Raw genomic sequence first — 17,377 nt, 5'->3', positions numbered from 1 at the left:
GCTAAATCAGAGATATAAAGAACAGACTGAACAGACATTTCTCCATATCTCTGAACTAAGTACAATGTAGGGCCGTTGTCATAGCAACGAAAAATGTCAACAATATTTCATCAATTTTCTAAATATTTAAAAGATGTCAGAAGTAAACGTAGAAATTATTACAAAAACACAAAAGTCAATGGGAAAATACGTGAAAAAACCTGTTTTAACTGAAAAATTACTATCTAAACCTCCTTTTAGGTTTCTGCACGATATTATTAAAGCAGTAATTCGCGATACCGGTTTTTTAAACGGTTTATTCACAGAGAATGAACTGAATTACGAAAAAGTGAAAGATAAAGAGGCCAAAGTAGTTTTTTTAACAAAACTGATTGAAGCTGTTAGTAAGTATATATATATATATATATATATATATATATATATATATATATATATATATATATATATATATATATATATATATATATATATATATATATATATATATATATATATATATATATATATATATATATATATATATATTATATATATATATATATATATATATATATATATATATATATATATATATATATATATATAGAATTCGATTACAAACTTACAAATACTTATTATTACGTTTATTATATATATGTTTCATTTATAGAACATATTTCTAAAACTGATATATAAAAGTTATATTACCAAGCAAAATTGTAGCTGGTTTAGAACTATATATATATATATATATATATATATATATATATATATATATATATATATATATATATATAGAATTCGATTACAAACTTACAAACCTTATTATTACGTTTATTACCCTGTTTCATTTCTAGAACATCTTTCTAAAACTGACCTAAAAGTGCGACCAAGCAAAATTGTAGCTGGTTTAGAACCAACAGAAACGAATATATTTTTACAAACTATAGCAAAATGTATAGATATGAAAATTGATACGACAGAATATGTTTTTAAAGTCAATTCCGGAAAACTTGCCAAAGAAAACCCAGTCAAAAAATCATTACAGATCGAAAAAGATAAAACAAAAAATAAAGATAAAAAAAATAAAGATAATAGCATAAATAAAAGCAAGAAGGTTAGCAGTAATGAAACGCCAAAATCAATAGACAGAACCAAGGATTCGTCAAGAACTTCAAACAAAGATAAACCAAATAAGAGTATAAAACTTAAAAAAAAAAGTTCCTCTCCAAAAGAGGACAGTGGAAAAGTTCTTCAGACAGACAACAATGTTGCTAAAGAAATTACTAACACCATACAATCAGAAGTAAATGATGATGAAACAAATAGCAGACCCCCAAACATTGATAATGAAGCGCTACGGGATGACAGTGTAGAACAAAAAGAAACATCTGATCAAGTACTAAAAGAAAATCTGGAAATACAACCAACATTTTCAGATGCACGAATCACTAGTGCTGGTTTGGCAAGACCAAAATCAGCTAGACCAAAGAGTGGTGATCGTTTGCTTCCAGACAAGAAGAAAAATGAAAATGTTTCACAAATATTGGAGAGTGGACCAACAGAAATGAAGGTTTTTCCCTCGGGTAAATAATCTACTTCCCAAATACCATAATTTTACCAAATGTATATAATTTTTAGGGACTCCTAAAAGACCTTCAAGCTCACTACGTCCACCGAGTGTTAGGCCTTCTAGCGCGAGACCTGGGGCTCCAAGATTAAGACCCGACAGTGCATTACCCTCCAATGAACCGGTAGCCATGGGAAATATCAAAGTTATTATTGAAAATGTACCTGATGATGAAGATACAGTAATTATACAGGTAAAACATACAAGGTGTTCCTTAATCACATGCTAATATTTAAGGAGGTGATTTTTGGACATATTCTAAAAGAAAAACTTCATATGAATATCTGTCCTAAACATCTTAATTTCTGAGATACAGGGTGGTAAATTTTTCTAAAAAAGAAATTTCAAAATAACTGATTTTATTATAGATATTTTTATGAAACTTGATAAACGTCTGCTATGCATCAAAATACCTTTTTTGGTGTACAAAGAATTGTATTTATTTCAACCAGTGCCGTCCATACGGGTTTTACATTGAATATTTTTGGAGAAAAAAATGGTACACCACTGACTGCTCTTATAATAAAAATTATTTTCTAAATCACTTTCTATCTCCATACATTTCTCAACAATTTGTATCTCTTGATTTTTTTTGTCCGTTGCATAATTTATGCTTTAAAAAATTAGTTTATTTCAGGGCAAATTGCTAAAAATATGATGCGGTGACTGTTGTATGGAAAAATAATTTCTGAATCGGCTGGAAGGAAATTAAGAGATAAAACATTTTTTTTTGTATATCAAAATAAGCAATTTAATGCCTGGAAGACGTGTATCAAACTTAGGTATCAAATATACCATCAGAGATATTTAAAAAAAAATTAGAAAATTTTACCATATCCTGTAGCTGAAAAGTTAAGATGTTTAGGACATATATTAGGAAGTTTTTTTCTTAGAGGCCCAAGAATTACCTCCTTAAATATTAACTTGTCATTAAGAAACATCCTGTATGGGAAAGTGGGTAGCTAATTATTGTTGCAGAAGAAATTGAAAATCGTCGTCAATCTCCATTGAAATTTGAAAGAACGAAGCGTAACATGCGTTAACGCTTCGTCCTACATGGGCTACAATAGCGAGCGGGCGACGCATACGAAAACAGGGGGCGATGAACTCGACGCGCGCGACATATTTCAATCGCCTACGATGTCGCTTCAGTCGCGCGATATCGCGCGCCTCTCCTACCTAGAACAGCTTCGTAAGAAAACGTTGTTTAATAAGTACGCGTCGCTCGCACCGCCCTAATCGGCGATTAGGGCGATTCGAGCGACGCGACCTTATCAAAAAACGTTTTCTTATAAACAATTAATAATTTCTTATAAAACTTATGAATTAGCTCTGTTATCTATGCTTATGAAAGTGTCCTGTATTGCCGACAAAGAACGATTTCAGAAGAACGGTGTTTGAAAAAACACGTGTCGCTCACATCGCCCGCTTCTGTCGCCCACGTAGGACGAAGCGTAAGGTGCATTCTCACGACTGGTCTACTTGGCAAGTATTTTTTATTGGCATACAGGGTCTGGGAATGCGGCGTAGTTCCTATAATAAATAACTTAGAAATTCTGTATAGATGCCCGACGTACCATGTATGCCCTATATACCAATTACAAATGTTGTCAAGTATACGAGTCGTGAGAATGCGTCATAACATACAGCGCTCGACTCAAGTCCTTAATAGTAGTCTTAGTCTTACAGGGTCTAATTTGTCTAGTAAAAGACTAAAGAGTAATAAGTTTAGATAGTCTTGGTCCTGCTGCAAGACTCAAGACGATGTCAAGAATAGCATCGCAAGCCAGTGGCATAACAACGTAGTTCTGAAAACGAGGCTTTATATTGTATTTATCAATGTATTTATTTTGCTTTTATATCAGAGATAGTTGTTGTCTCTGTTTATATCATATATTTCAATCTTGGGATAAGAATTCATGCAATACACTCAGCATTTTCTTTTATAAACAGGTATTACGGGTGCCATAGGTATATTGTTCACATAGATAATTGCATAGATAAAAGAAAAAATGTTTCTTGGCTTTTAGGGGTATTTTTTAATTAATTTAAAGGACCTTAGTGGTATTTTAGTTTAACGGCCTAAACTACTAGGCATAGCTACTCAGTCTAATGGTTGTTATTCACCGACAGATAACCGACATTTACAGAGATATAGACTTTTACCCAGTCTCTGCATTTCCTTCAGAATTGTTTTCATTTTATTAGAATGCTCCAGAGGATGAAGAGGATAATAACATAGCCTCTTCAGATTTGTTGAACGTTTCTGGAGAAAATAAAGGTCAATTGGTAGAGCAAATTTTGGAGCAAATTCAAGAAGAAGGATCTAAGAGGAAGGTGGAAATCGATTGGGAACATGATGGTAAGTTTTCTTAAATAGTAAAATACCTCTGTCAGTTTTTTATTTGGCTAGAGTTGAGAGGTAAAGATGCAACAACCAAGGAAGTCACTCAATTAAGATCTCTGATCCAGTCCTTGACAAAAACAGCAAATCCTCTAGGAAAGCTGATGAATTACCTTCATGAGGATTTAGATGCTATGCATAACGAACTGCAAACGTGGACAAATACTAAAAAACAACTATATTCTGAGATTGAGAAACAAAAAAAGTAAAATAGGTAAACCTTACTGATTTTTATTAATTAACCTCATATTATAGGTCTTGCATGGAATTTAGTAAACCACTGATAGCCAAATTAGAACATTTAAAAGAAGAGATTAAGAAACAAGAACGTGAAATAACTCTTGTTAGGAGTACCATTTTAAAAAATGAACAAAGACTATCCGAATTGTTAGGGAATAAGTAAATTTTCATATATTAACACATAAAACTTTTTAGTACTGTTGACATTATACGGTGGCTTCATTGAAGCTGGAAAAATAGCATTTAGTGGTAACTATGTATAGATAAGGTAGGTGAAAAATGCCTCTTTATCTTTATATTACCCAAATAATCACTTTCATTTGGCTGTTGACTTAATATGGTAACTTATCTCTAATTGTTCTCATTATTTAGTATAAAAACTACCTGAAGAAAGGGTATAAATTTTAGGTGAGTAAATATTTGATAATCACAAATATACCTTAATATATGACTTGTCACAAGTCGAACCAATGTTAGGGCAAATATTTCAAATTTTGTTAGTATAAGCCATCAAGTGTATATTATTGTATAATAATCACCATTTACCAAAGTGCATTTATTATCAATTGTTATTTGTTACTTTAATTAAATATAAGTTCTACACAACTGTACTTGTTATTTGAGATTAGAAAAGGCTTTGGTTAGTAGTTAGATATGCTTACAACATACAAATGACCACAAAAGCTAAAGCTATCATCTAAATATCAGGATTCTGAAAAAATATTTTTTAAAATTGATTTTTTATTTAGTCTCTCACTATTTCAGCCTTAGTAAAATCTAGAATTTGAGTAAAACCTAATAAAATAGCTCTTAGAATCTATTATAGTTAATTCTATAGCTTCCAGCTCGATGTTTCCAATTTGACAAGATTTCCTTAGCAAAATGCTTTCGTTTTTGTGGCCAAGTGTATGATGCAGCATCCTCTCCCTCTTTGGAATTCCTCTCCTCCTCAGTATCTAAAGCAAATGAAATAACAATAATATATTACCTTTTTTATTAAAAAAAATATTAATAGGGCATGTCCTGCTATAACGTGATTTTTACGTTATATTGCACGGCTAAAGTTGTAACAACCTATAGCTTTTTAGTTTTAATAAATTTAATTTATTTAATTCTAACAACAATATACAAAATAAAAAAATATAATAGTTTAACAAAAGAAAAAGGAACAAAACAATTTGTGGCTGTTAGGTACCGTGAATTACTGAATCTCTGATACAATATGATCGAAAAAAAATGGCGTCAGCGATGGGTATAGAATGAGGATCGCTGTCATTTTACATGTAAAATTATATGGGGAATGTCATCGATCGTCATTTCTAAGCCAACTGGATGCCCTTTTTTTCGATCATACAGTAGCTGCCAATACAGTCACATAAGACAGGCTTTGAACAAAAACATTCCTATAAAAACTATGTATTTTTGTCTTAATTGTCAATGTCCAAGGCCCTACTTGATAAGACAATACAGTTTAATCTGGGAAAGTTTTGACGCTTAATTGTCTTGTCGCAAAACTTTCCCAGGGTTTGCACAATAACAACTAAAAATATATTAACCCAAATGAGGCTTGAAAAGCAATACATATTTTGATCTGGGAAGTACCGATATAGGCTTGATACACCCCACATGGTTTTATATTAAAAATTACAATATAAATATTGTTTTTGTCTTAAATACAGGACATTATAAACAGAAATAGTGATATTTTAAAGCTTTTTTCTTCCAAAAAGAAATAACAGGGAATATATATACATTGTGCAAAATATATTTGTCATTACACATAAACTATAGGTATTTATATTTTTTAAGTATATTGATAAAAATAAGTTTTTATACCATACAATCGAAAAAAATATCGCGTCAATAAATTATATGGAAAATGTCATCAATCTTCATCTCCAAACAATTAGACGCTATTTTTTCGGTCATAGTTATATATTTTAATAACAATCCTTTAAGATATCTTTAATATGTTTTGAAAAAAAAAATAGAAAACATATAATCACAAAATATAACTTTGGGGTGCTGCGTGTACATATTAGTTAGCAGTAATAACTATAATTTCTAATAATTTTATTATATACTCATAGACATAATCACAAAAAATCCAAAATCTGATTTAAATTTAAAAAAATAGTTTTTTCTATGTCGTATTTTTTCATACTTCATTTTTTGTCATAGAAAAAGTACCTACCTATTTTAAGAAAAATAACAGAATTCTTAAGGGCCGTTCTTAAAGGCTTACTTCAATATGCGATGTTGCCATGCTTATAACATTCTTTTATAATATGATTGTAAAGGTGGCAAGTGGCAAGTTAAAAACAAATATTTTCATTAGTTATCAAAAATAGTAAAACAAAAAACGAGACAAAAATATGGGACTCTTGGCTAATCTTCAGCCCTGCTACAACTCAAATAACTCATCCTGTTGTTGCTCAAGCAATTCCAAGTTTGTCTGAACTTTTTTACCTTGCTGTACAGTGACTACTGTGTTCAGTGCTGCTACAGGGGGGAAAGCATTGTTATTTTGGTGTTGTGGCTTCAGTCTAGATTGAGGTTTTCTTTTACCATCCATTGTAATATCCGTACCATATCTAAAAGTGGCAAAATTATCCTAGGAATTACTAGCAAAAAAATATTCCGTGATGTGATAATTGTTAAAAAAGTCTGTGTTTTGTATTGTTTAATAGAATAAATCTTGCCTGACATTCCCTATATAATTAACATAAAAAAAGTAACCTTGCTATTAACCTTGAAGGAAACTACCTTTTAAAACTGATGAAAATGACTCAGTATTCTTAAGATTAACAAAAAAAACTTACTCTCCAGTATCAGCTACTTTTTTAACTACTTCCTTAGTACTGGCTATTGAAGCATCAATTTTACTAAGAAAATCACTGATATTCTCCTCATCAAAACTACTCCTTGTGCTGCTCCCTATTGACATTCTATTCTGATTTAGGTTTTCTGCACTAGAACTAGCCAGCGATGATTGTGAACTAGTTGACTGCATTTGTGTTGGAGATAGCAGATCGTTTGCATTGTCTGGCTGAGGTATTAGAAGAAATTCTCTTAAAAATAGGCTGTCTGAAGCCCAGAGTTTGTTTGCTCTTCTTATTTGTTCAATCTATATTATTTTGAAACAGAATTAGTAGAAAGAAATAAGTGAAAATAATACTTACAGTTACGTTATATTTTAGAGCGATACCTTGCAGCGTATCACTGTTACTGACAAAATGTTTGATATAACTCTCTGCCTTTGTAGCGGTTTTTGTGCTGGTTGATCCATATTTTTTTAAAGATCTTGCACTATCCCTTATCGAGAGTTTTTCGTAGGAACCTCTGTCTACGTTCTTCGTAAAAGATAACAGAGACATCGGACTGCAAAGATAAATCAGAAAAACATCGTTAACATTGGAAAACCTATTTATTTACTCCTATGTATTAAACCTACACTAGACTTTTATATCTATTTCTAACTGTAAAAAATAGCGTTAATGTTAGAGAGAGCTGTAGCTTATAATATTATCACATAACTTGCGACAAATCACACTCATTTAGCAATTGAGGCAGAATAAAAGGATTATTTTCTTCACTCACATCGAAACTTCAAATTCTTTCGCTGTCATCTCTTTCGTATCATGTGATCGTGACGTTCTGCGGTCGGAGCAATGACATTTATAGCACCATTGCCAAATAACCTCCTTTTACCCCTCAGTAAATTCAAGAATTTAAATAATTATATAAAGGTACGTATACTTATTTTTTTCTGTTTCGGGGCATTTTCAATACTCAAATACAACTTCTACATTATTCAGAATAAAAATTACTTACTTAGTTTTAGGCTATTTGAAAACTAGGCGTAATAAGTTGAAGGAACACTATTTACAGAGTGTTAATAGGAACTGAGTAAATGTTAAGTTAAACCTGGTTAAAGTAACTGTAAATACTGCTTTGAAATAACTAAACATAACAAAAATCACGAGGTACGCTAATGAAAGGCTAATGAAAATGCTAATTGAAAAACTAAGCGGATATTCCAAGATAAACTACTTTAAAAATGGCAACTGTGTAATGTACGATATGATATTTTTGAAAGGTTGGTAATTTTGTTTATTATATTCTTGATGTTGGCCAATCTAAGTGTCCAAACTAGCTTCTACGTCCCCCTAGTCAACTCGCATACCCAACGTTGCCGTTTGTTGTCCCTTAATTTCGCAATTCTGCACGCGCATAAACGATAAATGGGTCGGGTATTTCGCCTGCAATTTAAACCAAAAAAAAACGGTAAAGGCAAAGAGTAGATAAGACTTAGATAAGACAAGAGACGACAATGAACAAAGAAGCCGAATTTCGCGAGAAAGACGCAGATATATTAAAATTGTTAAAATTTAAAGGCCCCATGAAGTCCCATTTTGTTTGTTGCCAAGTATATTTCTTTGAAAAATAAACAAGATTTTCTGAAAATAAATTAAATAATATAAGAAGGATATAAGTAACGTATGTTAATACGGAAATGTAAATTTTTAGTCTAGGTTGGTTTAGGTTCTTTTTTCGCAATGTACTGATAATATCAAAGAAACAGAATGACTAAGTTGATCGATTTCAAAGATAAACAGATAAAATCTGAAAATCTGACAACGGCGTATTTTATTTATTCTAAGTGCGGCGTTACACGGTCCGTTTTTGCGGCATCCCGTTTTGCAGGATGCCGCAGAAACGGATCGTGGCCTCCAATTATACGATCCTGCAAAAAAGGGTTCGTGCAGCTACTACGCACATTTTGATATTGTATGGCAGACACGAAGGAACTATGTCCCTTTCAAAATTAAGTTTTATTACTTGAAGCTAAAAATATATTACGAGAGCCGAAATACCGTAAAACCTGGGGGGTTCATCCTTTTAATTCCGAGCGCAAAAGAAGACGAAGATTTGAAAATTTCATTCTAAAATTCGAAAGTACAATGATAAATTCTTTGGCTACTATCGGATGTCTCAAAATTCTTTTGATGTATTGCTTAAAATATTGAGACCCAGCATCACGAAACAAAACACGACAATGAGGATTCACCCATGCCCTTTGTCGTGCATCTTTGTTGGAATATTCGGGGTTTGATTTGTCCCAAGGGGCAGGTAGCCCACGAATTAACTCGATAAATTGGTCCGTATCAAACATATTTTGCTTTTCGCGATCAAAGCGGCATACCGCAGAAACGTACCGTGCTACAGTTTACATTCAACTGACTGTGTCGTCACCAAGGTTCCCGCATCCCGCAATCCTGCATTGCGGCAGCATGTCGCCGCACATCCCGCAAAAACGGATGGTGTTACGAGGTGTTACATCTGCCATGCCATCTCATGCGATATTGCCATACCGCAAAACGGGACCCGCAGTGCGGGAACTGCAAAAACGGACCGTGTAACGCCGCACTAACCTATGATTTTAGGACGCTAACACAGGACCACAGCACAGGACGCTAATCAGCTGTGCTAATCAGGCTAAACATAAACAGATCTGATTAGTTGTTTTCTTGCATTTTTGCCAAGTGTGTTTCAGAGTTTTTCGATATATTATCGTTTTAAGAGTTTTTAAGGTTTAATTTTAGTATCGTTTTTGTTGCCTACTAATTTGTAATTATTGTTAAATATAAATACTGAACAGGACACACGAGTAGCAGGAAAAGACGAGATGGTGGCAATGTGTTTGCTTATAAAAACTGCAAAAATAGGTCTTGTAATTCGACAAACATAATTCATTCTTTTCCAAAGGATCCTGAAAAGTATTTTTATAGAAATATACTATATAATTATGGTATTAAACTAATTGTAATCCATAGATCGAAGACATGGTTAGAAGCTTGTAATATATTTTTACAAAAAAAATTCAGTAACTCTATTTTTTGTACATAAACTCCACATTGTGATATTACACTTGTTCAAGTCCATATGTAAAAAAATACACGTAAATAAAACATTTCTTACAAATCGACTTGGTCACTTTATCTTGTTTACCAACGATATACAAAATATTGCTTTTATTATCTCTGTTCCCCCACAAATATGTTTCTAATTATAATTTATTTTATATAATATTTAGAAAACTCATTTTTTTTTTTTTTCGTTTCTATTTATTTCTTTACCCATACAGTAACTATTTATAAGCTATACAAGCAAGTTTTAATAATAGTCTATTTCAAATTTCCCGCGAAAAAATTACGAAAATTTAAAGGGACAAGCGAGACGAGGTCACTCTCCCCACCACTCAAACATGAAAGGTACCGCGCGAACTGTCGTCTCTTGTCTTATCTACTCTTTGGTAAAGGTGTGGATCCGGTGGCTGACCTTGAAGCCCATATTTGCTGCATTTGATCATCGATATTACACAAGCACACATCGTTGATATTGCCAAATTGCAGTTTATTTTCGAATTATTTGCAGTTGTATATTTTTTTTGAGTGTTAATCAATAATAATACAAATTCAAAAATTAATTTTATAATTTCAGATTTATCTTGATATCCAAAATTAAGGAATGATATATAAAATTGAATATATAAAATTGTAATAATAATAACATTTATTTATATATTTACATTAGAATTAAAAATTATCATTTACGGATTTTTTCTTAATGGTTTTAAACTTATTAGAATTATTTTATTTCTTTCAAGTTATTTAATTTCTAGTTATTTACAGGCAACAATAGTTTTGAATATATGTATTGATGTATTGAAGTACTACCACAGGTACTACCATGACGAGTCTTATAGAACAATACACGTCAATGGGAGATAGAGGTCTGATAGAGGTAACATTTTACCTTAATCACAGATAACACATAATCTTTTGAAAATTATGTGTTATCTGTGCTATAATGTTACTAATATCAAGGCTAATATATTATACTTTGATTATAATGTTTGTATCATAATTTCTTAAAAATATCAAGTTAGTGGATTAATAACAATTTTAGATGTATATTTTATCGAAGAGTGTGGTGATAAGACTAAAATAAGCTTTATGTTTTATCTTTTTCTCTTTAGAAGAGAGATGGTTTGTGTCTTGTACTTTGATATTCTTTTCTTAATTTACTGTAATTTCTTGTTTCCTATAATGCCAAATCTTGACAATATGGTGAAGGTTGAGTTTTGATCTTATTAGTTTTATACCTGTGTTTATACAAGACCAAATTAAGACTTAGTTAGTTTGTGATTTATATTAAGATCTTTATCATAATATTTGTTATGTCTTAATCTTAATAATATATTATATGCTTTGTCTGGAAAATAAATGTTAAAATATCTTAATTTTGCATATCCTATTCCATTCTTTCCATCCCTTAGGAAAAATATGGTTTATAAATCATATATGCTAAGAAAATCACATAAATTAGGTGTAAGAATAAAGAATAGAGAAATCTTAAGGTAGCAGAAAAATGAATGCAATATATGTATGAGCAGAATTAAACAAGGTAACTGTTAATGTTGCTGAAGCAGCTGATTCTACAATTTTAATTACGGAGGCTAAAAGGCCTTTTAAGGCCTCCGTAGTTTTGATGGAATGATAAAAAATACTATTATGAACATGACATGGAGCTACAGCATTTAAAAATTAAAAAAAAAAAAACTTGGACACATCTCTTTCAATTTCCCGAATTTTTAATATAGCCCTTTTTAAACGTAGCATAATAATCTAGAGCAATTAGATTAATTATAGGAATTTAGAGTTTTATTAAGTTAGAGCCAGCTATAGCTAGGCAGCTAGACCATAAAATAGGATTCGCTAGGCGTTACCTCTGGCTCTGGCGTACTTTCCGCCGTTCTTAAAACCGTTCATCTCTGGCGACAACAAACGGCAACATTGTTGGGTATGCGAGTTGACTAGTGGGACGTAGAAGCTTCTCGTGTCCAATCCATTATTGAAGAGTGCTTAGACAAGGAAAGAGAGGGGACGGGTAACACGCATATTCTCCTGTGATCGGATAGTGAGGCCAAAATTCGATCGGCGGCCATACTTTGGTGACAAGATTTCGAGGTGACACCGAGCGAATTTTTATGTTTTTTGTGACAACTGTTTTGTTTTAAATTTATAAACTGTGTTGTTTAGTATGCTGAGATGTTCAGAGTATGGCTGCAAAGGCCGAAGCGAGAAAAAAGTGGCTGGAATTACATTTCACAGGTAAAAATCGATACACAACTTTTGTTATGTGGTCATAAAATGTACATTTTTTTCATTATAGCAGTAAAAATATGTAAAATGCTTTTAATATGTCTTGTACCACATCCAGACCAAACTTTTTTTTAATAATTCCAAGTAGTATTTTCAATATCCTGTATTATAATTAATGTTTGAAACTATAAATATTGCTACTCAGACCGGATGTCACCAGTGGCGTAGGGAATTATTATCAGAGAAATGAGAAATACAATTTCTGCAATAAACATTTTTTTATATATTTTACATGTAAAAAAATGTATAAAGTATTGTTATCAAATATGGAAAATAATTGTAAACTATAAAAAAATGAAAAATTCTAGTGATAAAAAATCTATATGTATAGTTATATAAAACTTAAAATTACCTGCCAAGATTTGTTGAGGGTGAACAAACTTGTGGTGGGCTACTTGTTACTACATGCATATATTTTTTTAAATATTCTTTCAAAAAATTTGCTAATTTAAGTGTGTAATAATAGTTTCAGTGAGTAATTAATAAAAATTTAAAAATAAATAACACAAAGTTTCTAGAATTGTTTTATTTTTTTGTGAATAAATTCGGATATTCTTAAAAATAGGATATTCTTATGATTGAAGGTAACAAATATTAAAAATTACATTATTCATTGAAACCGTACGCAAGTGTGAAGGGTAATGGCTAGATTCATTATTATACCGTATGGTCGAAAAAAAAACGACGTCCAGTTGGCTTGTAAATGACGATCGATGACACTCCCCATATAATTTTACATATAAAATGACAGCGATCTTCATTTCATAGCCATCGCTGACGCCGTCTTTTTTCGATGTCGTTTTGTATAGTTTTTATGTAATTTTATATGTAGAATTATATGGAGAATGTCATCGATCGTAATTTACAAGCCAACTGGACGTCGTTTTTTTCGATTAAACGGTATAATAATGAATCTAGCCAATTCTCTTCACACTTGCTTACGGATTCAATATTCAATGAATAATGTAATTTTTAATATTCATTTGTGAAATTGTTATTTCCAAACAAACAAGACGCCGTTTTTTTCGATCATACAGTATATATGTATATACTCGTTTAAAATATATCTTATTACATTATTTTTTATTTAATTATACATTAAACACACGTTAATAAATAAATAATTGTCTTGATATTAATTAATAAAATAAAAGTTAATAAACAAATACTTGTCCACTGTGACTGTTAAATAAATTTTGCATTATCGACTTAGATATTCTAATATATTATAAAGGTGAGACTATAAAATACCATATATCTGGTAGTAGTTTATGTCACTTCAACACCAAAATAATTAGTTTTTTGCACTACAATAATAAATAATACCAAAAATCAAAGAGTTAAAACCAAAAATCAACCAACAAAATATGAAACGGAATCTAACCCAATATCTAAGTATGTACAGCTGATGAAGTAAACAAAAGTCCGCCCGTAGGCTGATCTTTTAATAGAAGGCACTGAACCAACCCAACCAACCATCACTCATCTGTCAACTGTCAGCTCCTGTCAGATTTGACATTTGACAAGAATGTGTGCATATGATGTGTGCTGTTCTACTGGTTGATAGTTTTTTCTTTAAGAATATTTATTAAATTAAATATACCAATATACTCATTTTCCCTTTAAGAACTCCAATATTAATTTAGCTTTTGGAAACTATAAGAAATGTCTTATCAACTTTATAGGAATACAACGTTAGGTAATACTTTACAAGAAAGCCTGGACGAACTCATACAGGTAAAAAAAATAATGTTTATCATTTAAATACCAATCATCTCTCTTATATTGCTTTAGTATGGCCAGATAACACAACAGTTAGCTTCTAAAGTGCTGTTACAGTTTGACAAGTCCATAAATCAGACTTTAGCTACAAGGGTGAAATCAAGACTGACTTTCAAAGCTGGTAAACTTAACACATACAGGTTTTGTGACAATGTGTGGACCTTTATGCTCAATGATGTTGAATTTCGAGAAGTTCAAGAAATCACTAGAATCGACAAAGTGAAAATTGTGGCCTGTGATGGAAAAAGTACGGACAGCTAACTTATTTTTTCTACTTGTGCTTTTCTGTTAATACATTTAGTTTACACCTGTAAATTCTTAGATATTCTGCTTTAATTTATGCTTATAGGTGGGTTGCGGTGCTTACTATAAACTATAAATGACTTCTAATTTTTAAAGCATGGATTATATTAATATTTTATTATTACAATAAAAATGTAGGTGCTTATTTTGATGGTTTTACTACTTTCTTGGTATTCATTTACTTAATGCTTTTAAAATTGTATCACTCATCAGCTGAAGTAAACATAAATAGGTAATGAAAATAAATTTCAGATGTTGGAGATGAAGGATCTTCAAAGAAATAACAACCTACAAGTAAAATGTTTATCGCCAGATACTAAGTGGAATTTTTAGATGTTAACGTATTTTATATAATGTGCACATAGATGAATGGCTAGATTTGGTGTTATATCTTGGATTAGTTTACTTTATTGTCCTGTATAGCATAGAGTGAATGGTTAGCATAGAGTGAATGGAGTGATTTGGAAGTACATTTTTAAGGAAGAAATAAAAGTTTATTATAAATCATAATCTTATTTTTACATAAACTACAGTTTTCATAAATTAGGCTATTGTGCTCCTGTAGTCCAACCTTTTGGCCTCTCCTCAAAAAGAGAATAGTTTCGAAGAGGTTTGGTAGCCATTCCACGTTTATTCTAAAATAAATAAGACAATAAGAGGGCTCAACAAGTTTAGAAACAAAATAATAAGACATACGTTAATCTCTGGAAACCATATCCATCCCTGCTGATTACATTCTTTCCTAATTACAGCTAAAATGCCACAGAATAGAGCCATATTAAAACCAATCATACGATTACGGAACCATATACCAAAACAACTGCCTGCTAAGGCCCCTGTATCAAATATTTGTATTAATAATTGAAGACGGAAAGAATTAAACTTATTTACCTCCTACAGCCCAGTTAATTTTGTCATCTTTCTGTCTTAAATTAGTAAGGGTATTAGTTGCGAGAACAAAAGTAGTTGTAATACCATAAAATGGGAGAGCGACGGCTGCCAATCGGCCTAAGGTAGGCAATACACCTTTAGGATGGGTGACCAAGATCTACAACAAAATCTAGACATGTAGGATGAAAAAAATACTTTTATTTATACATACGACATCGGCAGTACTCAACATTCCAGCCACAAGGGTGGTTGGTTTGTAAGCTGCCAATAATTTTTTAAAAGTATCTTGTCCATCGGGTGTATCGAAGTATTCGTAGGGTTTCTCGACCGTTTTAGCGCTCATTTTTCTATTTTTGGGTCTCAAAAATCAAATTATATAAGTATTTAATTTACCCTACCACAGATTCCACAGATAAACATTGATTGACACTGACAGTTGGCAGAATCAGTGTTCCCAACTCTCAAAAATTTATCTCCCTAAAAATCTAAAACGCTCGCATAAAAAACCCTAAAATATCCCTAAAAACCTAAAAAAATATCACGAAAAAAACTAAAAATATAAATAGTAATAAATAAACAATTTGTTGTGTTTTAAGTGGTTGACCTTGAAGCGTCTGATCACAGCAGTGTAGCCAACTGTTCAAAACTTTTCCTTAAAGCCAAATCGTATTTGCTTAAAGCTATCAAACCTTCTTAAATCCAAACAATTAAAATCCCCACAACTGTTATCCAAGAATCGGTGACTAAAATAAATAAATTATTTTGTTTTATTTATACTTTCCTATTAATTTTGAAAAATGGCAGTAGCGGTCTTATCTCCTCTTTGGTAGCGGTAAAATTCCAATGAAATTATATCCCTAAAAATATCCCCAAAAAATTTTACTCCCTAAAAAAATCCCCATATAGATTTTTTCTCCCCAAATTTAGGGATAAAATCCCGGAGTTGGTAACACTGGGCAGAATAAAAAATTAAACAAAAGAAGCTAGAAAAGAAGTATGACGTATGACGTCAACAGTGGTGCCAATGTTTTTACTCTTAAATAATTGTCCAAAAGTAGGGTCACAGGTCACAGGTAGGGTTTTATGGTTTTAGCATGGTTTTAGCCTTGTTTTAGGTTTTAACTCTATGGTTTTAGGTCTAAAAACGGCGAAGGTGTGGATCCGGTGGCTGACCTTGAAGCCCATATTTGCTGCATTTGATCATCGATACTGCGCAAGCGCACATGGTCGATGTTGCCAAATTGCAGTTTCTTTTCAAATTATTAACAGTTGAAATATTTTTTTTGAGTGTTAATCAATAATAAGATAAATTCTATAATTAATTTTATAATCTCAGATTTATCTTGATATCCAAAATTAAGAAATGATATATAAAATTGTAATAATAATAACATTTATTTATATATTTACATTAGAATTAAAAATTATCTTTTACGGATATTTTCTTAATGGTTTTAGACTTATTAGAATTATTTTATTTCTTTCAAGTTATTTAATTTCTAGTTATTTACAGGCAACAATAGTTTTGATTATATGTATTGATGTATTGAAGTACTACCATGACGAGTCTTATAGAACAATACACGTCAATGGGAGATAGAGGTAACATTTTACTGTGATTTTACCTATAATGTTACTAATATAATATACTTTTATTATAATGTTTGTATCAAAATTTCTTAAAAATATCAAGTTAGTGGATTATAGCAATTTTAGACATATATTTTATCGAAGAGTGTGGTGATAAGACTAAAATATAACCTTTATGTTTTATCTTTTTCTCTTTAGAAGGGAGATGGTTTGTGTCGTAGAATACATTACAGTATTTAATATCGTGTACTTTGATATTCTTTTCTTAATCTACTGTAATTTCTTGTTTTCTATAATGCCAAATCTTGACAATATGGTGAAGGTTGAGTT

The 17,377-nt window shown here is 31.2% G+C and overlaps 4 protein-coding genes across 7 annotated transcripts; 2 read left to right on the top strand and 2 right to left on the bottom strand.

The window, feature by feature from the left end:
• The first annotated feature begins 74 nt into the window (after positions 1-74).
• LOC115875795 (TRAF3-interacting protein 1) lies at positions 75-4,813 on the top strand. The gene is made up of 6 exons (XM_030891297.1): positions 75-383; positions 837-1,565; positions 1,621-1,802; positions 3,818-3,971; positions 4,023-4,218; positions 4,269-4,813. Exons 1-6 carry the CDS (start codon positions 134-136, stop codon positions 4,414-4,416), a joined length of 1,659 nt encoding a protein of 552 aa, XP_030747157.1. The 5' UTR covers positions 75-133; the 3' UTR covers positions 4,417-4,813.
• On the bottom strand, positions 4,801-8,190 carry LOC115875796 (lysM and putative peptidoglycan-binding domain-containing protein 2). 4 transcript variants are annotated; one of them, XM_030891300.1, is made up of 5 exons: positions 8,088-8,190; positions 7,436-7,634; positions 7,076-7,380; positions 6,723-6,847; positions 4,801-5,209 (listed from the first exon to the last, which is right to left on the bottom strand). In XM_030891300.1, the coding sequence occupies exons 2-5, from the start codon at positions 7,628-7,630 to the stop codon at positions 5,064-5,066; spliced, it is 771 nt and encodes a 256-aa protein (XP_030747160.1). In that variant the 5' UTR covers positions 7,631-7,634; positions 8,088-8,190; the 3' UTR covers positions 4,801-5,063. The 4 variants fall into 4 exon arrangements, with proteins under 4 accessions (XP_030747160.1, XP_030747158.1, XP_030747159.1 ...); XM_030891298.1 differs by lacking the exon at positions 8,088-8,190 and adding an exon at positions 7,854-7,994; XM_030891299.1 differs by lacking the exon at positions 8,088-8,190 and adding an exon at positions 7,708-7,904.
• Positions 8,191-13,927: 5,737 nt separating this feature from the next.
• On the top strand, positions 13,928-15,076 carry LOC115875794 (transcription initiation factor IIA subunit 2). The gene is made up of 3 exons (XM_030891296.1): positions 13,928-14,218; positions 14,276-14,510; positions 14,819-15,076. Exons 1-3 carry the CDS (start codon positions 14,147-14,149, stop codon positions 14,848-14,850), a joined length of 339 nt encoding a protein of 112 aa, XP_030747156.1. The 5' UTR covers positions 13,928-14,146; the 3' UTR covers positions 14,851-15,076.
• Positions 15,039-15,900, bottom strand: LOC115875793. The gene is made up of 4 exons (XM_030891294.1): positions 15,669-15,900; positions 15,458-15,614; positions 15,263-15,402; positions 15,039-15,201 (listed from the first exon to the last, which is right to left on the bottom strand). Exons 1-4 carry the CDS (start codon positions 15,798-15,800, stop codon positions 15,115-15,117), a joined length of 516 nt encoding a protein of 171 aa, XP_030747154.1. The 5' UTR covers positions 15,801-15,900; the 3' UTR covers positions 15,039-15,114.
• Positions 15,901-17,377: the final 1,477 nt, after the last annotated feature.

This window comes from Sitophilus oryzae, unplaced genomic scaffold (genome assembly GCF_002938485.1).
Source record: "Sitophilus oryzae breed Bouriz unplaced genomic scaffold, Soryzae_2.0 scaffold_1396_pilon_pilon, whole genome shotgun sequence".
Classification (NCBI taxonomy): Eukaryota; Metazoa; Arthropoda; class Insecta; order Coleoptera; family Curculionidae; genus Sitophilus; species Sitophilus oryzae.
Note: the sequence above shows the minus strand (reverse complement) of the source record. Positions and strands in the feature narration are given on the sequence as shown.